The 20127-nt window shown below is 40.4% G+C and overlaps 3 protein-coding genes across 3 annotated transcripts in view; 1 reads left to right on the forward strand and 2 right to left on the reverse strand.

The window, feature by feature from the left end:
• fhad1 (forkhead-associated (FHA) phosphopeptide binding domain 1) overlaps nt 1-5720 on the reverse strand; it is a 43451-nt gene extending 37731 nt beyond the window's left edge. Inside the window, exons 1-4 of the mRNA XM_055892591.1 lie at nt 5123-5720; nt 4553-4759; nt 3299-3566; nt 2999-3096 (exon numbers count right to left, since the gene is read on the reverse strand). Coding sequence (XP_055748566.1) covers nt 2999-3096; nt 3299-3566; nt 4553-4759; nt 5123-5218 — 669 coding nt within the window. The 5' untranslated portion in view covers nt 5219-5720. The remainder of the gene's footprint in view (nt 1-2998; nt 3097-3298; nt 3567-4552; nt 4760-5122) is intronic.
• A 3087-nt stretch (nt 5721-8807) lies between these two features.
• Nucleotides 8808-11440, reverse strand: ela2 (elastase 2). The gene is made up of 6 exons (XM_055892593.1): nt 11349-11440; nt 11044-11169; nt 10550-10686; nt 10070-10215; nt 9215-9367; nt 8808-8863 (listed from the first exon to the last, which is right to left on the reverse strand). Exons 1-6 carry the CDS (start codon nt 11369-11371, stop codon nt 8846-8848), a joined length of 603 nt encoding a protein of 200 aa, XP_055748568.1. The 5' UTR covers nt 11372-11440; the 3' UTR covers nt 8808-8845.
• Nucleotides 11441-13451: 2011 nt separating this feature from the next.
• Nucleotides 13452-19926, forward strand: ela2l (elastase 2 like). Its single transcript, XM_055892594.1, has 8 exons — nt 13452-16557; nt 16881-16969; nt 17320-17417; nt 17894-18013; nt 18677-18813; nt 18999-19144; nt 19378-19530; nt 19837-19926. The coding sequence occupies exons 1-8, from the start codon at nt 16431-16433 to the stop codon at nt 19852-19854; spliced, it is 888 nt and encodes a 295-aa protein (XP_055748569.1). The 5' UTR covers nt 13452-16430; the 3' UTR covers nt 19855-19926.
• The last annotated feature ends 201 nt before the right edge of the window (nt 19927-20127 follow it).

Below are 20127 nucleotides of genomic sequence, written 5' to 3' on the forward strand. Positions count from 1 at the left end.
TTTGCTGGGTGACTTTCACTTTTACTTGAGTCATTTTCTTTTAAGTTATCTTTACTTTTACTCAAGTATGACCATTGGTTACTTTTTCCACCACTGACCGCAACCATGGACTCATGCTGCTTATGCCAAATTCTGACTCTGCCATCAGCATGTTGCAACAGCAACCGGGATTCTTCAGACCAGGCAATGCTTTTCCATTCCTCAATTGTCCAGTGTTGGTGATTGCATGCCCACTGGAGCCATTTGTTTTTAGCTGATATGAGTGGAACCCAATGTGGTCGTCTGCTGCATTAGCCCATCCGTGACAAGAATCGATGAGTTGTGCGTTCCGAGAGGCCGGTAGGCACACCACTGCTGTACTGTGCCGTTATTAGTCTGTTTGTGGCCTGCTTATTGCACGATTCTTGCTATTCTCATTCGATCTCTCTCATCAATCAAATAACATTTAGCTCAGACACCCCACAAGAAATGCCATCAGGGGTCTCTTCACAGTCCCCAAGTCCAAAATGAATTCACGGCAACACAGTTTTATACAGAGCAATAATCTTATGGAACTCCCCTCCATCTCCAATTACTGAATGCATACACAGACTCACACATCATTTTTTAGATGAATTGTTTGTATTATTTTTTAGTTGCATTGTTTGTATATCGTTGTATTTTTAAATATGTGTGACGTTCCTTGTCTATCAGTGTATCAGTGTTTTGGTACTTGTCATCTTTTGTGGACCCCAGGAAGAGTAGCTGCTGCTTCTGCAAAAGCTAATGGGGATCCATAAACAAAACAAAAAATATAATAAGCTAAAGGCTAGAGTTGCCGCTTTCAAGGAGTGGAACACTAATCTGGATATTTACAAGAAATCCCTCTACAACCTCCGACGAGCCTTCAAACAGGCAAAGCGCCAATACAGGACTAAGATTGAATCCTACTACGCCGGTCAGATGTGGCAGGGCTTGCAAACTATCACAGATTACAAATGGAAATCCAGCTGTGAGCTGTCCAGTGACGCTAGCCTACCAGACGAGCTAAATGCCTTCTATGCTCAGTTCGAAAGCAAGCAACACTGAACCATGCATGAGGGCACCAGCAGTTCAGGAAGACTGTGTGATCTCGCTCTCCGTAGCCAATGTGAGTAAGACATTTAAACATGTTAGCTGGAAGTAGAAGCCTAAGTATTGTTGTTCATTAGTTTACTCCAATTAGGGCAGGGGTGGTATGGTTACGGGATAATAAAAAAGGAAAATATATTACAAATATATATATTTAAAATAAAATGTATATTTATAAAAAATATATATTGGGTTTTGGAAATGATGCAGACAATTACATTGATAGAAGCTACAATCTATCGGCAATATTAAAGCTGATCTACCCCCTAAAAAAAATGATATACATATTTATAAAACAGGTTAGCGGGTCAGATGGATTACCAAGACGTGTACTCAAGGCATGCGCTGATCAGCTGGCAAGTGTCTTCACTGACATTTTTAACCTCTCCCTGACCTTGTCTGTTATAGCTACATGTTTCAAACTGTCCACCATAGTCCCTGTTCCCAAAAACGCTAAGGCAACCTGTCTAAATGACTATCGCCTCGTAGGACACATCTGTAGCCATGAAATGTTTTGAAAGGCTGGTCATGGCTCACATCAACACCATCATCCCAGACACCCTGGGCCCACTCCAATTTGCATACCGCCCCAACAGATCCACAGATTACGCAATCTCTACTGCACTCCACACTGCCCTTTCCCACCTGGATAAGAGGAACACCTATGTGAGAATGACTAGACCATAGTGCCTTCAAAGCTTATCACTAAGCTCAGGACCCTGGGATTGAACACCTCCCTCTGCAACTAGATCCTGCACTGGTGGTAAGGTTAGGTAACAGCACACCAGCCTATAGGGATGAGGCCAGTGACCTGGCTGTGTGGTGTTAGGACAACAACCTTTCCCTCAACGTCAGCAAGACAAAGTAGCTGATCGTGGACTACAGGAAATGGAAGGCTGAGCATGCCCCCATCCACATCGACATGGCTGTAGTAGAGTGGGTCAAGCGCTTCAAGTTTCTCAGTGTCCACATCGCTAAGGAATTAAGATGGTCCACACACACCAACACAGTCGTGAAGAAGGCATGACAACGTCTCCCCCTCAGAAAGCTGCAAAGATTTATCATGGGCCATCAGATCCTCAAAAAGTTCTACAGCTGCACCATTACATCACCGCTTGGTATATCAACTGCGTTACAGAGGGTAGTGCATCCACCCCAGTACATCACTGGGGCTGAGCTCCCTGCCATCCTGGACCTCTATACCAGGCGGTGTCAGAGGAAGGCCCTAAAAATGTTCAAAGACACCAGCCACCAAAGTCATAGACAAGTGATAAAGATGCACCAAGTCTGGAACCAACAGGACCCTGAACAGCTTCTACCCCCAAGCCACAGATCTGCTAAATAGTTAACCAAATCGCTACCTGGATTATCTGCATTGACCCCCCTGCACTAACTATTTTTACTCATCACATACGCTGCTGCAACTGCTTATTATCTATCCTGTTGCCTAGTCACTTTACCCCTATCTATATGTACATATCTACTTCAATTACCTCGTACAACACATCGACTCGACCCCAGCACATCGACCTGTGTATATGGCCAAGTTGTCGATACTCATTGTGTATTTATTCCTTGTTATCTTTCTATCATATTTCCATTTTCCTCTCTGCATTTTACTGATAGTCTACACCTGTTGTTTACAAAGCATGTGACAAATAACATGTTATTTTGTTAGTATTCTGTTTGGAGAGTTATTCAACATTTTTGGTTGTACAAGGCAAACAGGGAAAGGACTGGATAAATGTCAAGCAGAGACACATTTCTATTTTCACTGGGGGAACAAAGGCTTGGGTGCACTTCCACATTGGTATTTTATATAGCGGCTACACAATCACAAGACCACCACAATACCACCAACAAGACCACTAACAAGACAGATGCCCACCTTCTCCTGTAAGAGGTGCTGCATGGTCTGAGAACTTTCAGATGCCACTGCTCCGGTTCTCTGAGGGGGCCCGCTTCCTGTGTGTCCAGTCCAACTTCCTGCAAAAACCAAGAGTCTCATGTACAAGTGATGCATTTACACACACCTTCACCTATTGAAACCAACTTGAATGTAAACTGAGGCTCGTTCAATAAGGCATACTGTTCGCAAACATTAGCTAGTACACAGTAGCTAACATGGCACCAAATGATTAGACCATGTACGTTGTGTGCACAGTGAGACACAGTATAATTCAGCCACCTGGTCTGCGTGAGGTTGTCCCTTGTTGTTCAGAGGGGATGCTCTGCCCAGTCCGTTTGGTCCCAGCACTGGCTGGTCGAGCCCGGCTAGGGGGATGAGGGGTGACAGATGATCGCCCCCATACCCACGCAACAGGGGCCGAAGTATTGCCAGGTAGGAGAGGGAGCTGGGAGGAGGGGGAGGAGGGAGACTGGGCAATGGGGGGCTCCTTTATCAGCTGCAGGGAGTTCTGACTGGCTGTCCAGATGCTCTTGGGAGGGCAGGGGAGCTGGAGAGAAATAGAGAGATACATAGAGGCACATACAACACCTCAACACCAATGAGGCCATGCAGCTTAAAAACAGATTAACACCATTGACCAAATATATAGGGAATACTGATAGGTTCCCCCCAGTTGTGTTCGTTTCATGTAAATTAATGATGTGTTACCGGTCCAAAATTACCGCCCCCATTATTGCTGATTATAACTCAATAATAATACATATATTATCACCTAATGTTGTGTTAGATCTTTTTATCAACTTAAGTTCTTGTGAACATTATTATTTGCTATTTATGGCCTGTAGGCTTCATTGACCTGTGTGGTTCCCGTGGGGGAAAGTTTCTATTGGGGAAAGGTTCCCGTGGGGGTTTGTGATGGAAGCCAAGAAGGGGAGTGAGGTGTGTGTGTGTGTGTGTGTGTGTGTGTGTGTGTGTGTGTGTGTGTGTGTGTGTGTGTGTGTGTGTGCGTGTGTGTGTGTGTGTGTGTGTGTGTGTGTGTGTTCAAACACAGATGCATGTGGGGGTCTGGGAGAGGAAGTGTGTCCATCTGATGAACGGGCATGTGCCTGAACTCAATTTTATACACTAATTGTAGTCTCATTCATTTCTAATGACCGGTCATTTTTGACCGGGAACACCGCAGGTGTACCAAAGTTAAATGAAACACGCAAAATTTTTGGAAAATCATCCAAATGTATTTTGTGTGGACAAAGTCATGGAACCTTACGACAATCAGATTAAATTAACTACATTTTTCAGAGAGAAAACTTGTAAATTGGTCCAATTCGACCAGAACACAGCAGGAGGGTTAAAGCAAGCAAAGAGTGGATAACTTCTTACTGCTGCATTGGGAGATATCTGGTAGATAAGATAGTATGGCCTATATGCCAGGTCGCAGTTGTACATTTGAACTTGTTCTCAACTGGCCTACTTGGTTAAATAAAGGTGAAATAAAAAAGTAAAAATATGCACTACAGACTACATAAATCATACCATAGATGGGCTTTCCACAGCTAGCTGGTAGGTGGAGCCTCCATAGCCAAAGTGCAGTTCATCGCCTGGGGTTAGATGCACGGCTGCATTGTGGATACGACAGTCGTTGACATATGTACCATGGGCAGAGTTCAGGTCACTCAGCACAAAGCATGACTCTGATTTGCTCCATTCGATCAGGGCGTGATGCTCCTCAACTCCTCCATTCTGTCAATAATGAGCATAAAGCAGTCAATATAATAGTAACTCCGTACAGAAGATCACATTTAAATATTGATAAAGCCAGCACACATATTCCAATACCAAGATAAGGACATATTTACTGTATTGCTCAGTTCTATATTCTTCAATACAGATTACTATTATTATTATTATTATTATTACCATCATCAACACAGACGACTTTACCACAATCAATCTAGTTTTGGCTGATAGGAGTGTGTACCGGTAGCCTATCGTTATATTAAATTATATTATCGTTACATTAAAGAAAATAATAGCATCGTTAGCATTTTATCTTTTTGTACAGACATAAATTTGCAGTTTGTGGATGCAGCATCATGACCTTACCTGTAAACATAAATCGCAATCCCTATGTGTTCCTACTGTAGTGGTTTCGGCCTGGAGTTTAAATACCCACCCCGTTGTTTTCAGGTAACCCCTCATATCCACCTGTAAAGCATTACCAAATTAATAATCTTACCACATATGCACGTAATTGCTCACCAAAAAATTGACATGAGACGTGTCAGCAACTTCAACTTGGCAGTGGCACACTATGCTTGATAAGTACGACGACTGCTTAACTTGACTTCGTTTTAAGATATCATTCGAATTAATGGTACATTAACATGTTACAATATACATTATTCTCTCATACATTAAAGAGACAAACACGTTTTTGAGGCGTTTTTACAATAAAGTGTAAAGGTTTAAATGGAGTCCACCCAAAACAGTTCTATTCAACTTCAGAAAATATATTATTTTTGGGACAATATTTTTACTTTCCTTAAAACGAGGCAGACAGTCCGAAATGTATCCAATTCATTCAACAGCAGAGAGAAAAAAACATTGTAGCCTATAGGTTTGTATATGGAAATCAGCTTGACTTCGGATTGTATATCAGCGCCATGGAAACTATACTAGACTCCGCCCTTGGTGTATTTAACCATTTGTTGCATCTGATGGGCGACTTCGGGGAATCTTAGTCCATGGGAAAAAACGATTTGCTGGAAAACACGTGGTTCATACGTCTATCATTCCTGGAGAAATGTATAGTAAAATGGTTGACAAAATCAATATTTGATAAATAAAGTAATACATATTTTATCCAAATACTGTAACATGAATCAAGAATATAAATATTTTCTCATTATGATTTATAATACATATATAAAAGTGCATACTCTGTTGTTATCATCTATGCATAGTCACTTTAATAATGCTGCCTACATGTACATATTACCTCAACTAACCTGTGTCCCCGTACATTGACTCCGTACGGATACCCCATGTATATAGTCTCGCTATTGCTATTTTACTGCTGCTCTTTAATTACTTGTTACTTTAATTTCTTATTCTTATCCGATTTTTTTTTTAAACTGCATTGTTGTTTAGGGGCTCGTAAGAAAGCATTTCACTGTAAGGTTGTATTCGGCGCATGTGACTAATACAATTTTATTTTATTATATATATTTGAGCAACAACAAAAAAACAGTTGTTGGACATAAAAGACTAAGAAGACCAGCAAATCCGCTCCAAGTGATTTTGATTTCGAAATCTGTTCCAAAGTAATCCCACGCAAAATAGAGAGATATATGTGATCTTATAAAAATGTAAGCCAGATTTGAAATGATTATGTTAAAATCAAATATTATATTTGTTTGGGCTTCTTGTGGTGAATTTGCTGTCCACAAATTATTTGTAATTATGTTCCGGCCCACTTACCATCCGCCCAATAAAAAAATCTGAATTTCATTGATGATCCCTGTAATAGTGTACCAAAGGTATACATAATTGCCCAATTATTTTCTTCAAATAATATGATATAGAGTTACCCTGTTGTGTATTTTATCATCACCTGTCTGTGCATAAGCACTTATCTCATGACTGCCTAGGTAATCCAAAACCTCTCAAAAGCAAAAAAATAAAGTGAAATAATTTGATACATTCAAATAAATTCAAAAAGAGCTGGGCAAAATATATAGCAGAGAAAAATCGCAGTCATGTACAGTGCCTTCAAAAAGTATTCCCACCTCTTGACTTTTCCACATTTTGTTGTTAAAAGCCTGAATTTAAAATGGATTGAATTTAGATTGTTTGGTCACTGGCCTACACACAATACCCCATAATGTCAACGTGGAATTATGTTTTTCAAAATGTATACAAATGAATAAACAATTTAAATCTGAGATGTCTTGAGTCAATAGGTATTCAACCCCTTTGTTATGACAAGCCTAAATAAGTTCAGGAGTAAAAATGTGCTTAACAAGTCACATAATAAGATGCATGGACTCACTCTGTGTGCAATAATAGTGTTTAACATGATTTTGAATGACTACCTCATACGTACAGATAATCGTAAGATCCTTCACTGAGCAGTGAATTTCAAACACAGATTCAACCACAAAGACAAGGGAGGTTTTCCAATTCCTCACAAAGAAGGGCACCTATTGGTAGATGGGTAAAAATGAATGCTCCTTTGAGCATGGTGAAGTTATTAATTACACTTTGGATGGTGTATCAATACACCCAGTCACTACAAAGTTGCAGGCTTCCTTCGTAAACTCAGTTCCCGGGATTTCACAATGAGGCCAATGGTGGGTTTAATGGCTGTGATAGGAGAAACCTGAGGATGGATCAACAACATTGTAGTTACTCCACAATACTAACCTAATTGACAGAGTGAAAAGAAGGAAGCCTGTACAGAATACAAATATTTCAAAACAAGCATCCTGTTTGCAATAAGGCACTAAAGTAATAATGTAAAAAATGTGGCAAAGCAATTAACTTTTTGTCCTGAATACAAAGTGTTACGTTTGGGGCAAATCCATTACAACACATTACTGGATACCACTCTCCATTACTTTCAAGCAGTGTGGTCAGTGGTGTAAAAATACTTTAATAAAAGAAATTTGAAATTATTTATACTTTTACTTTTGATACTTAAGTATATTTGAGCAATTACATTTACTTTTGATACTTATGTATGTTTAAAACCAAATAATTTTAGACTTTTACTCAAGTAGTATTTTACTGGGTGACTTTTCACTTTTACTTGAGTCATTTTCTATTAACGTATTTTTACTTGTACTCAAGTATGACAATTGGTTACTTTTTACACCGCTGAGTGTGGTGGCTGCATCATGTTATGGGGTATGCTTGTAATCGTTAAGGACTGGAGAGGTTTTCAGGATAAAAAATAAATGGAAAGGAGCTAAGCACAGGCACAATCCTAGAGGAAAACCTGGTTCAGTCTGCTTTCCACCAGATACTGGGAGATAAATTCACCCTTCAGCAGGACAACAACCTAAAACACAAGGTCAAATCTACATTGGAGTTGTTTACCAAGAAGACGGTGAATGCTCCTGACTGGCCGAGTTATAGTTTTGACTCAATACTACTTGCAAATCTATGGCAAGACCTGAAAATGGTTGTCTAGCAATGATCAACAACCAACGTGACAGCGCTTGAAGAATATTGAAAAGAATAATGTGCAAATGTTGCACAATCCAGGTGTGGAAAGCTCTTTGAGGCTTACCCAGAAAGACTCACAGCTGTAATCGCTGCAAAATGTGCTCCTGCAAAGTATTGACTTAGGGATGTGAATACTTATGTAAATGAGATATTTCTGTATTTCATTTTCAATAAACTTGCAAAAATCTCTGAAAACATGTTTTCACTTTGTCATTTTGAATTCAGGCTGTAACACAACAAAATGTGTAATAAGTCAAGGTATATAAATATTTTATGAAGGCACTGTATATGGAGCCATTAATGCAAGTGAGTAAATTCCCTGCAAATGTCCAACTGATCATAATTTTGATGAAAATGGATGGAAAACATTATGAACACTTTTCAATGTTTTTGAAAATATTTGTGTTTATAAAATCTGAAAGTACATACATGCATTTCTTTATGGTACCAGAAACTATTCTACTAACGTTCACATAAACTTAGATTAATTTGTAAAACCATTGGGTTTTGAAAAAAGGAAACCAAAGAATGAGATATTTGCAATAAATGTATTTATTTACTGACAGCTGCCCACCACGATACAATCAGATCCATCATTTAGTTGCTGGTCATCACCTGCAAAATAGAAAAATAAAAAAGAGACAAAAAATGACTTCATATGCCAATAGGGAGTATACTTGCATATACTCCAAGGTGATAATTAAACATTACAAGTTTTTTTTTCTCCCATGGATAGGATGTTGGAATATTCACACCAGCATACCACTTAAAATGCATACCCAAAATATTACTTCATTATAAATGTATATCTAGCTTGGTTTGGATACCACTTAAAACGCACAATACATTGCTTCAATCTGAGCAGTATGCAGTATAGATATTTTAGCCCTTGTGTGGCGGGAAGGGAATAAGTGTGGAAATATGGTGGGAAGGGATATAGTGTTGAAGTGTTGGGTGTGCACTCACGTTGTTGATCCAGGAAATGTAGGCACTGACGCGGGTGAAGACGGAGGGCTTCTTGGGGTAGTTGCAGCCCATGCTGGAGCCGAAGCTCACCACACCGTGAACGTCCCAGGAGCCATCAGAGTTCTGGCAGTTCAGGGGCCCACCGGAGTCTCCCTGCAAGGAAACAGAGGAACACATAGCAGTGGTAAGCTCAGGACCACAGTGTATGACTGTGTCAAATATATAGTTGACTATAACCTTGTTAAACTTTAATTTGTGGAATTTCTTAATTTCTTAGTAATGATGGACTGTCATTTCTCTTTGCTTATTTGAGCTGTTCTTGCCATAATATGGACTTGGTTTTTTACCAAATAGGGCTATATTCTGTATACTTCTACCTTGTCACAACACAACTGATTGGTTGAAACACATTAAGAACGAAAGAAATTCCACAAATTCACTTTTAAGAAGGTACACCTGTTAATTGAAATGCTTTCCAGGTGACTACCTCATGAAGCTGGTTTAAAGAATGCCAAGAGTGCGCAACGCTGTAATCAAGGCAAAGGATGGCTACTTTGAATTTGTTGAACACTTTTTTGGTTACTACATGATTCCATATGTGTCATTTCATAGTTTTGATGTCTTCACTATTATTCTACAATGTAGAAAATAGTAAAAATAAAGAAAAACCCTTGATTGAGTAGGTGTGTCCAAACTTTTGACTGATACTGTACATCAGATATTCCGAAACAATTCCTTACACAAAATAAAGTATAATTATTTTTCCTCAAGTGGCATTTCTTAGCTCTAGGTCTGTTCATCACTCCATGATAGTGAAATTACAAAACATCAACAAGCTGTAGTAGCATGACTCACGTTGCAGCTAGCAAGGTCTCCATTACCACCAGCACAGACCATGCTGCTGGTAACAAGGCTGCCCCACCAGTCGGGCTTGGTGCAGTTGGTATGGCTGACCACGGGCAGGAGGGCCTGCTGCAGTGTGTCAGCGATGGGGCCTCCGGCTGAAGAGATTAACAAATTCAACAATCCGATTAGTGCCTCTATTGATTCTCATGAAATGTCAATAGTATCTTGAAGGATATGTTGAATGCTCAACGCTCATTTACAAACACTATATATTCAAAATAACTATATTTTAACTATACTCAAAATAACTACCATACTAATTAGCAATTGGTTCATCATCGTTACATTTGTTTATATAAAGTTATTAGTAGTACGTCGGAGTTTGTGGACATTCATATCACCAGCAAATGAGGATGAAAAGATGAAATAATACACATTGATATGAGAGAAAAGTGCAAGGGAAACTGATTCATGGTCAACATGACCTACTCCAGAGGCGTCCCCAGCCAGTGACGTAGCAGGGAGCATTGTGGGGCAGGACGATGCCGGAGTCGGGCAGACAGGCAGCCATGATAGAGTCAGAGAAGGCGACAGGGCTCTGAAGCTTGATCAGGGCAATGTCGTTACTGCAGAAGACATGATGAGCGACTGTATTAGAGATTAGTACACAGTCATGAATCAACCAAATGCATTAATAAAGCCCTTTTAACATCAGCAGATGTCACAAAGTTTAGGAAATATTACTAATCTCATTCACTGAGGAAAAGGCAGCACTACTTTTCTATCTCCAATTCCCAGTTAGATCACATCATGCATCCCGTCTGTACGAAAAACTTTGGCCAACGCATAGCTATGAGAATTGATCATTCATCCATAAATTATCTAACGGAAAATAGTTCAAACATGTAAGCATGTGAATGTAAACAGACATGGAGCCTACAAGGATAGATATCATTTGAGGTAGAAAAAAGTGAAAACCCCACCGGATTCTGTAGGAATCCCAGAGCTCATGGACGATGATCTTGGCGGGAGTAAGAGCCATGGAACCCTCCTCGTTGTTGTTCTTCAGGTTGTGCTTGCCCAGGTACACCCTGTAGGTGTTGCGGCTGCTGTAAGGCCACAAGAGAACCCACACACAAAGGGTCAGGTCATAGCACTAACAAAATGTTAAAAGTCCATAGATGATACAGTAAGTGAAGCAGTGGCGGCTGGTGCCTTTTAGATAATGTAGGAAATAAAATAAAATAAAAAGTTAATGGGATGACAATCTTGGACCCATTTGTTATACCTGATGCAGTGAGCAGCGGTCATGACCCACTGGCTGGAGATCAGAGTGGCGCCACAGGTGTGGTGGAAACTGCTACCAGACTGGTACTGAAGAGACACCTGGAGAGAACAAAGAAACAAACATCAGTGTATTTAAATTCAACACAATTCAAATAAGATTTGGTAAAGTCAATTTGAAGAAAAATACTACTTTACTACAACTTTAGGACACCCAGGGCTTGTTAATAGAGAAGGGCTTGTTAATAGAGAAGGGCTTGTTAATAGAGAAGGGCTTGTTATTAGAGAAGGGGTGATAATACATGTAAACATGTAAAGTGGAACCTACCTGCCAGGGCCAGCTGTTCTCACGGACATCCTCTCCTCCAACCACCCTGGTGACGATAGGGGGGAAGGTGGGCAGCCCACATCCGTAGGCTGAAAAATAACGAGAAACACGCACACTATACAATTACACTTTTGCATCACTGACTTACTCTTCCCAGAACATCATATTGTATGTCTAAGGTTTATTTTGAAATTGCACATTTCTACCAAAATGTGAACTCGGAACTTCTGTATTTCATGTACATGATACCTATACCCAATATATTTCAACTTAAATCTGAGAGAATTTCTAAATGAAAACAAATAGGTGGTAATTTAAAATGGCATACAAAGTGGAATTATGTGTTCCCTGACAGTAAGATAATGCGAGGGACCAACATATTGTCAAATGTTCAGCAAAATCTAAAATCTGGTCAGGATAGCTTACCACCAGCAACAAACAAAGCCAAGATCACAAACTTCATGATGACAGTTTCAGTGAATGTCAGCTGAACCTGCTCCCTTATATAGCTGAAGAGTAGTAGAAAAAAACTGTCAGGGACATGTTGCACAACATGGTGTCTAAAACCAGCCAGTAAAACCTGGAAAAAAATCTACCTTGCAGATAATGTGATTTTGGATGTTTATATTCTCAACTGGGTTACCCAGGTTCTGTGAAATTCACAGTGTTGGAAAAGTTACTCTGAAAATATAGTTTACCAAGCTACCAATTACTTCATACTGGAAGAAGTTAAGCTATACACTAAATCTACCCTTAAGAAAAATAAAGCTACTTAGAGAAAAAAAAGTTCTCTACTTCCAAACTACTTCATGAAAACATATATCTAAATCTGAAATGTCATAGACTACAGATCATTCTGGGGTCAGACATTAACAGCAAGAACAGATCACTCTGGAGTCAGACGTTAACAGACAGTGTGATTTAGCCTATTAAACATAAAAAGTGAGAATTATGTAGACAAAAAGTGTTTGAAGTGAGATTTAGGCAGGTCTGATGAAAAAGAAAGGAAATTCTTGCGTACTTCACCCATATTCTATTTTCTTTTTGCAAAGAAAGTAGTGTGTAGTTCAGTCATCGACCATGAAATAAAACATAGTACTAATATAACACTATAACAATGAACAATGCAAAAAATACTAACTAATATAGACTATAGACCTTATTCATTTAGTCAGGTCACTATGCAAGGGCATACTAAAATGTATGAAACATACTTGTACTTTAAAGGTGCAATTTGAAGAAACAGATATTTACCGTATGTTCTTAAATTATTAGAAAACACATGTACATATGCAATCAATATTTTCTATAATGGTTTGTGATTTTTCAATGAATTTCAAAGTTACGGGCATTTCAGTATTCCGAACGACCTCCATTCCTGACATGTTAGTACCTCTGAGGTCCTCTTACTGTATATGATCATGGAAAATGGCACAAATTGCATTGGCTATTAACCAACATTGTTTTAATTATTAATAACATGAACATTTCATTACGGTGGGCCCCATTCAACTATTTATCAGAGTGTCTAGCATTATAAACTCATTATCATATGCCTTTGTTCGAAAAAACTAAGGCAACGGCAAAAAAAGTGATACTGGTCTAGAGATTTAATATGCCATTTAGCAGACACATTTATCCAAAGCAACAGTGAGTGCATACATATCCGTATTGGTGGCCCCAGCAGGAATCAAACCCATGACCTTGGCATTGCTTGCACCATGAGAAAAAGTGGTATTGAACTTGTTTGTTGATCTGGTTTTGTTTTGACCTAGGGTGACCATGGTGCCCCCCTGAACCATCAGACTGCTGATGGAACTGGGAGATCCACACTGTGCTGAGCTTTTTCGATTTAGGTGGTCACTGCACCTACAACCGCAAGAAGCCCTCAGTCTTAACCCAAGTAAGTGCCTACATTGACTGGATCAACACTGTCAGTGTGTAACGATGTGCGCTGAGAGTCGGGAAGCAAGTTCAGGGAGTGAGGGTTTTAATAAATAAGCGCAACATAAAACAAAACACGAACGCACAGAACACTGGAACAGAAACAATAACGCCTGGGGAAGGAACCAAAGGGAGTGACATTTATAGGGAAGGTAATCAGGGAGGTGACGGAGTCCAGGTGAGTCTGATGACGCGCAGGTGCGCGTAATGATGGTGACAGGTGTGCGCCATATCGAGCAGCCTGATGACCTAGAGGCCGGAGAGGGAGCACACGTGACAGTAGCTCCTCCCTGATGCGCGGCTCCAGCCGCAGGACGCCGACCAAAAAGATGATCCCGAGGATCAGGAGCCGACCGGTCACCTCTACTGAGGTGCGGGAAACCTGTCAATCTTGCTGAGACGCAGGAGCATGGCGACCTAAAATTCGTCTCCAGCCGCAGGACGCCAACCCAAGGGATGATCCCGGGGATCAGGAGTGGACCGGTCACCCCTGCTGATGCGCGGGAACCTGTCGCTGGCTGAGACTCGGGAACCTGACAGACCGGCTGAGGCAGGGGAGCCTGGCGAGCCGGTGGAAGCAGGGGAGACTGCCAATCCGGCCAAGGCATGAAAGCCCGACGTGCCGGCGGAGGAAGGGAAGCCTGGCGATCTGGCTGAGGCATGAAAGCCTGTAGCGGCTCCAGGACCCGAAGTCATTCTACCTGACACAAAAAAAACACTACCTGATGTTTCCCTTAGGTGAGGAGTTTTTCAGTAACGATGTGCTGAGAGTCGGGAAGCAAGTTCAGGGAGTGATTTAATAAATAAACGCAACAAACCACAAACACACAGAACACTGGAACAGAAACAATAATGCCTGGGGAAGGAACCAAAGGGAGTGACATATATAGGGAAGGTAATCAGGGAGGTGATGCAGTCTGTTACTAGAACTATGGCCGAACGCTACCTCAAGTTCACCATGATTTAGAGATGAAAATCACATCTACCACGCTGAAGGGAAGAGTCATTCATTTCCCACAGATCTTGGCCAACAACTAATGCAACACAGGTACCTATTGGGACACCAATGTTTCTATATGGACATTTGCTCATAAATACAATTCTAAGATAAGAATGCTGCCGCTCTTTCCTTTATGTCTTGAAACATGTTTAAATGAACCAGCATACCCATAGCATAGGCCTACACTCATACCATAAGCATGTCTCTGATTAATGAGAAGAACCTTTCCACCCATGTCCTTTGGGTGATGGACTGCTCTTGATACACACGGGAAACTGTTGAGTGTGGAAAATATACTACTGTGCCATACCCTGTTCAAAGGCACTTAAATCTTTTGTCTTGCCCATTCACCCTCTGAATGGCATACATGCACAACCCATGTCTCAATTGTCTCAAGGCGTAAAATACCTTCTGTAACCTGTCGCCTCCCCTTCATCGAGACTGATTGAAGTGGATGTAACAGGTGACATCAATAAGGAATCATAGCTTTCACCTGGATTCACCTGGTCAGTCTATGTCATGGAAAGAGCAGGTGTTCCCAATATTTTGTATACTCAACATATAATGTACAGCCATTTTATTATTATTAGATATGTGGACATGTTTTGGTGAATTAAGTAGTGATGGGCAAAATCTAGTCTTCAAGTATTTTTCATTAGAATGTGTTGAACCATTTCACATGACATTCTCGTTTGAACCCTTTTCTACTATTCTTTACTGTAAGACAAAGGACACTATTTTAGTCAAGTATCCAACAACCTTTCAATTCTTCCATGCCCATGAATGTAGTTTTACAGCAAAAGGCTTAGCTAAACATTGGTTCAACACACATTCTATTACTCCACAGAGAACTATTTGGCCTTTGTGTCTTTTAAAGTGATATCAATAAGGGATCATAGCTTTAACCTGGACTCACTCAGTGTATAGCTGGAGAGTGATATAGAAAAAACATTTGGACATGTTGCATAACAACCAGCCTGGAAGCAGTTAGGAAAACTTTATTTTTTTAAATCAACCTTGCAGATAACCTTCTTCTCAACTGTGTTTCCCAGGTTCTGTGAAATCCACAGGTGTCATGGAATAACTCCGGTTGCCTAAGTTGATTCCTAAGGAACAGTTGTCTACTAAAACAGATTCGTTGAAACAAATATCAACCAACATTATTAATTACTATCATGGCCTATATATTTGTGTCTTGACCATTAAAATAGTGGACAAAGAGAGGTAAAACATATGAACTAAGTCAGAAGGAGTCCCTCGGAATCTGCATCTGAAACTAAAATGTCAAGTGAAATGTTTATAAAAGGCTATTGGTCATTGAAAAGGGCTTTCAGACGTGTTGGACCGTAACGTAGCCTTTCAATCAAGTATCAACTCTTTAAAGGCGTAGTCCGGGATTTTTTTTATTTTACCTTTATTTAACTAGGCAAGTCAGTTAAGAACAAATTCTTATTTTCAAACAACATCCTCACATTAGAATACAATATGATTCAATGGCATATTACCATCACACCTGAGTCCATATATTTTTTTAGATTGTGCAGTACCGTACTTACTTTATTTTATCTAGGTAATCATGCATTGGTAATCTACAATGCATGAAACATGCTGCTTTGAGAAGCTGTGAGAAAAGCTTGCCACTACACATATGTTCAATCCAAATCTTTTTGTGTTAATATTATACTTCAAGGGGAGTGGAAAAAAGGGGGGTGGGCAATTTTATCAGTGTGGCTGGGCTAGCTGTCCTTAGCTTCACCCCCAGCTTGGTTTTCAGAGTGGGCTGACTGTTGAAACATTTCCCAGAATCTGTTGAAATGTTGTCTTACCTGTCAAACGTCATATACAGTAGCCTACAGTATAAAGGCATCCCTGGTGTGAAGACACATTTTGAAGATACAATCATGATGAAGTTTGTAGTCCTTGCTTGTCTGGTTGCTGCTGGTAAGGATTCTACTTATTTGTTTTACCAATAAGAACAGAACACTATACAGTAGCCTATTTCTCTTCCATCTTCAGTTAGAATATTGATAGAATGCTACATTGCTAAACCTATTGAAAAGGCTATTATAAAGTGGCATTGCAAATGAAATACATAAATGTGGTTAGTGTATTCATTAAAAACGTTATTCATTTCTAACATAATCAAAATGATTTAAGCTCAAAATGTGACTCAACAGTGTATTGATACTATAGTAATGTATGCTAGCTAACACCAGTAGACGGAGGTTATATATGAGAGTTTTGAGTGTGTTTGTGTTCAACAGTCTACGGGTGTGGCATGCCCACCTTCCCTCCTGTGGTGACACGAGTGGTGGGAGGGGAGGACGTCAGGCCCAACAGCTGGCCCTGGCAGGTACTTTACGTTAAGTCAATGCAGAACATACATAGTGACTGTGACAAAGCTATCCAGTCCTCTCAGATCTGCATAAAGTACACAGGGGGAAGAGGCTAGGCATTGATTTGGAATTGGGCAGATTTAAACAATCTTAACAGCAATGCATCAATACTAATCATTGCTTGTCAGTCATCAACAGTTGTTATCAAACATGTATCACAACCATGTTATATCTTCTGCAATCATTTATTCTGAATTGTTATTCTTATATCAGTGAGATTGAGATTTTACCACAATTAAACCTTAAAGTGTAGGGAGCTTCAAAATTGAGAAATACAAATTATTCTCTAATTTCTTGTGTCTTTCAGATCTCTCTCCAGTACGACAGGGATGGCGAGTGGAGACACACCTGTGGTGGAACTCTGATTTCAAGCGAGTGGGTCCTCACCGCTGCTCACTGCATCAGGTGAGAGGACAGTAGAATAATAATGTTTAAGAGAGGGGGCACTTATGGGCAGTCATGATGAGCAGGAAACATAAAATGGGCCACAGTTCTGAAATTCAACCTACAATAATAATGTAAAAGGAAGAAAAAGGTTAAAGGGGGATACCTAGTCAGTTGTACAACTGCATGCAATCAACTGAAATGTGTCTTCCGCATTTAACCCAACCCCTCTGATTCAGTAAGGTGCGGGGGGCTGCCTTAAATCGACATCCACGTCATCGGTGCCCGACGAACAGTGGGTTAACTGCCTTGCTCAGGGGCAGTAGTGCTTCAATTGAAAATATATATATTTTTGTCTTTTCAACAGATCAACAGATAACAAGAGCATGCTAGAGAATCAAAGTTTGACAGATTACTTGAATTTGGTGAATTGGATATTCAGTGTCACTCCCTCATACTGTGTTCTGTATCTGTTCTCCTCTGTTATTCTTGAGCAGTAGCAGGACCTACAGAGTGAACCTGGGAAAGCACAACCTGGCTGAGACTGAGGAGGGTTCTCTGGCTGTTGGTGTTGCCAAGATCATCGTCCACGAGAAATGGAACCCCCTCTTCATCCGGTAGAACCAATGCTAACTTTGCTTTACAGTGGTACAGCTTAATTAGACACAAGGATGGTGAACAAGAGTAGCACAGCAAAAATGGTAGTCTATGAATGAATAGATAGCAGTCCAAAAGAATGAACTCTCTTATGTAGGACGGTCGGGATTACATTTCACAATTTTGATTTGTAATACAGTGCAAAAACGTACACTACAACCTTAATAACTGATTGAACTTTTCAGTTAGCATACTTATGCTAACTGCTAATTAGAAGTCTACATGCAGTGCATTCGGAAAGTATTCAGACCCCTTGACTTGCTCCAGATTTTGTTACATTACAGCCTTATTCTAAAATTGATTTAAAAAAAATATCCCTCATCAATAGACACACAAAACCCCATAATGACAAAGCAAAAACTGAAATATCACATTTACATATGTATTCAGACCCTTTACTCCGTACTTTGTTGAAGCACCTTTGGCAGCGATTACAGCCTTGAGTCTTCTTGGGTATGGCTCAATTTCAAGTCGCATAGCAAAGGGGCTGAATACATATGTAAATAAGAATAAGGATTAGAATAAGGATGTAACGTAACAAAATGTGTAAAAAGTCAAGGGGTCTGAATACTTTCCGAATGCACTGTACGTCATGTTGACTGGTGTCTGTGTGTCTTCTGCAGTAATGACATTGCCCTTATCAAACTGGAGACTCCCGTCACCTTCACTGACTCCATCATGGCTGCCTGTCTTCCTGAGGCTGGCTTCATCCTGCCCCACAACGAGTCCTGCTATGTCACAGGCTGGGGACGCACCGTCAGTGAGTGACTGCACCTCTTGTACCATCCTCTCATCATGCTAATTAAAATGCAAACTTCAAGGAAACATAATTTTCTAAATCTGGGGGACGAGTGCTCTAATTCTCTCTATTTAAAGAGTCGGACTTTAAAGGGAATATCTTTACCTGAGGTAACATGTTGTGTCGTGTTTCCCTCTCCTTAACAGCCGGAGGTGCCCTCCCTGACATTCTGCAGCAGGCCCTCTTGCCTGTCGTTGACCACGCCACCTGCTCCCAGAATGACTGGTGGGGCTTCCAGGTGAAGGACACCATGGTGTGTGCTGGAGGAGATGGCATTGTGTCCGGATGCAACGTAAGTTCCATAGCGGACCTTTGCAACAGTACCCCATAACTATGTGATTATGCAAGGCACTAGCACATAATTGCAGAAATCACAATAATGAGTGTTTAAAAGTGACACTGGGCCATCCAACATGAAGAGAGGGCCACAAATGGCCCTAGGGCCACATTTTTCAGACCCTTAGTATAGCGGAAGATAGAGCTGTACTGAACTTTTTGAATTCCTGGTTTTGTCCTTTGACACAGGGTGACTCCGGTGGCCCCCTGAACTGCCAAAATGCTGATGGAGCCTGGGAGGTCCACGGTATCGTGAGCTTTGGCTCTGGGCTGAGCTGCAACTTCCGCAAGAAGCCTACTGTCTTCACCCAAGTCAGCTCCTACATGGACTGGATCAACACTGTAAGTGCATTCAGCTACACATTGGAACACTTTGACTAGAACTGTTATTACATAACCAAACTTTCAGTCGACAACCACATTTATGTCCACAATGATTTAGATGTAAAAGGTGCCATGGTAAAAATGTTGCTGTAAAGTTTTTGGAGAGAGTTTGACAGTTTTGTTGATATTTCAAGTCAAGCTGCATGATATAACAATTAAGAGACTTTTAATCTTTGTTTTACAGTATAACTACAGATGTTGTACAGTACACATGAATCATGATGAGGGCACATCTAATGTTTTTCCTTCTCATATTTTCCACAGGCCATGATGAGCAACTAAGGCAACAGAGCTACTTTTTGGGAATCCACTGTCACCATGTGGAGGGTCTGCTCGTAAATAAAACATTGAAAATAAGAACTGTGCTGTTGCTTGATTGAGTGAACAATGCTCAAATGTCATACATTGGGAAGTTACAAAATAATAAGTACTACCACACTTGATACTGAGCCACAACTTTTAAAGAAGTAACCTGAATCACACACTCAAACATAAACACATTTTGGATCTGCTGATGCAGATTTTTACCAATGAGCAATAATGGCTAAGAAACAT

The sequence above is a fragment of the Salvelinus fontinalis genome, chromosome 31 (assembly GCF_029448725.1).
Source record: "Salvelinus fontinalis isolate EN_2023a chromosome 31, ASM2944872v1, whole genome shotgun sequence".
Lineage (NCBI taxonomy): Eukaryota > Metazoa > Chordata > Actinopteri > Salmoniformes > Salmonidae > Salvelinus > Salvelinus fontinalis.

Excerpts from the sequence above, each read along its gene's own strand:
- ela2 (XM_055892593.1), bottom strand. The coding sequence starts at position 11,371 with ATGACCGCTGCTCACTGCATCAG. Across the intron at positions 11,170-11,348 it reads ACCGCTGCTCACTGCATCAG|CAGCCGCAACACCTACAGGG; the intron begins GTATAACAAATG and ends GTGGCCTTACAG. Across the intron at positions 10,687-11,043 it reads TGGGATTCCTACAGAATCCG|TAACGACATTGCCCTGATCA; the intron begins GTGGGGTTTTCA and ends TGTCTTCTGCAG.
- ela2l (XM_055892594.1), top strand. The coding sequence starts at position 16,431 with ATGTTGTCTTACCTGTCAAACGTCATATACAGTAGCCTACAGTATAAA. Across the intron at positions 16,558-16,880 it reads TGCTTGTCTGGTTGCTGCTG|TCTACGGGTGTGGCATGCCC; the intron begins GTAAGGATTCTA and ends TGTGTTCAACAG. Across the intron at positions 18,014-18,676 it reads TGGAACCCCCTCTTCATCCG|TAATGACATTGCCCTTATCA; the intron begins GTAGAACCAATG and ends TGTCTTCTGCAG.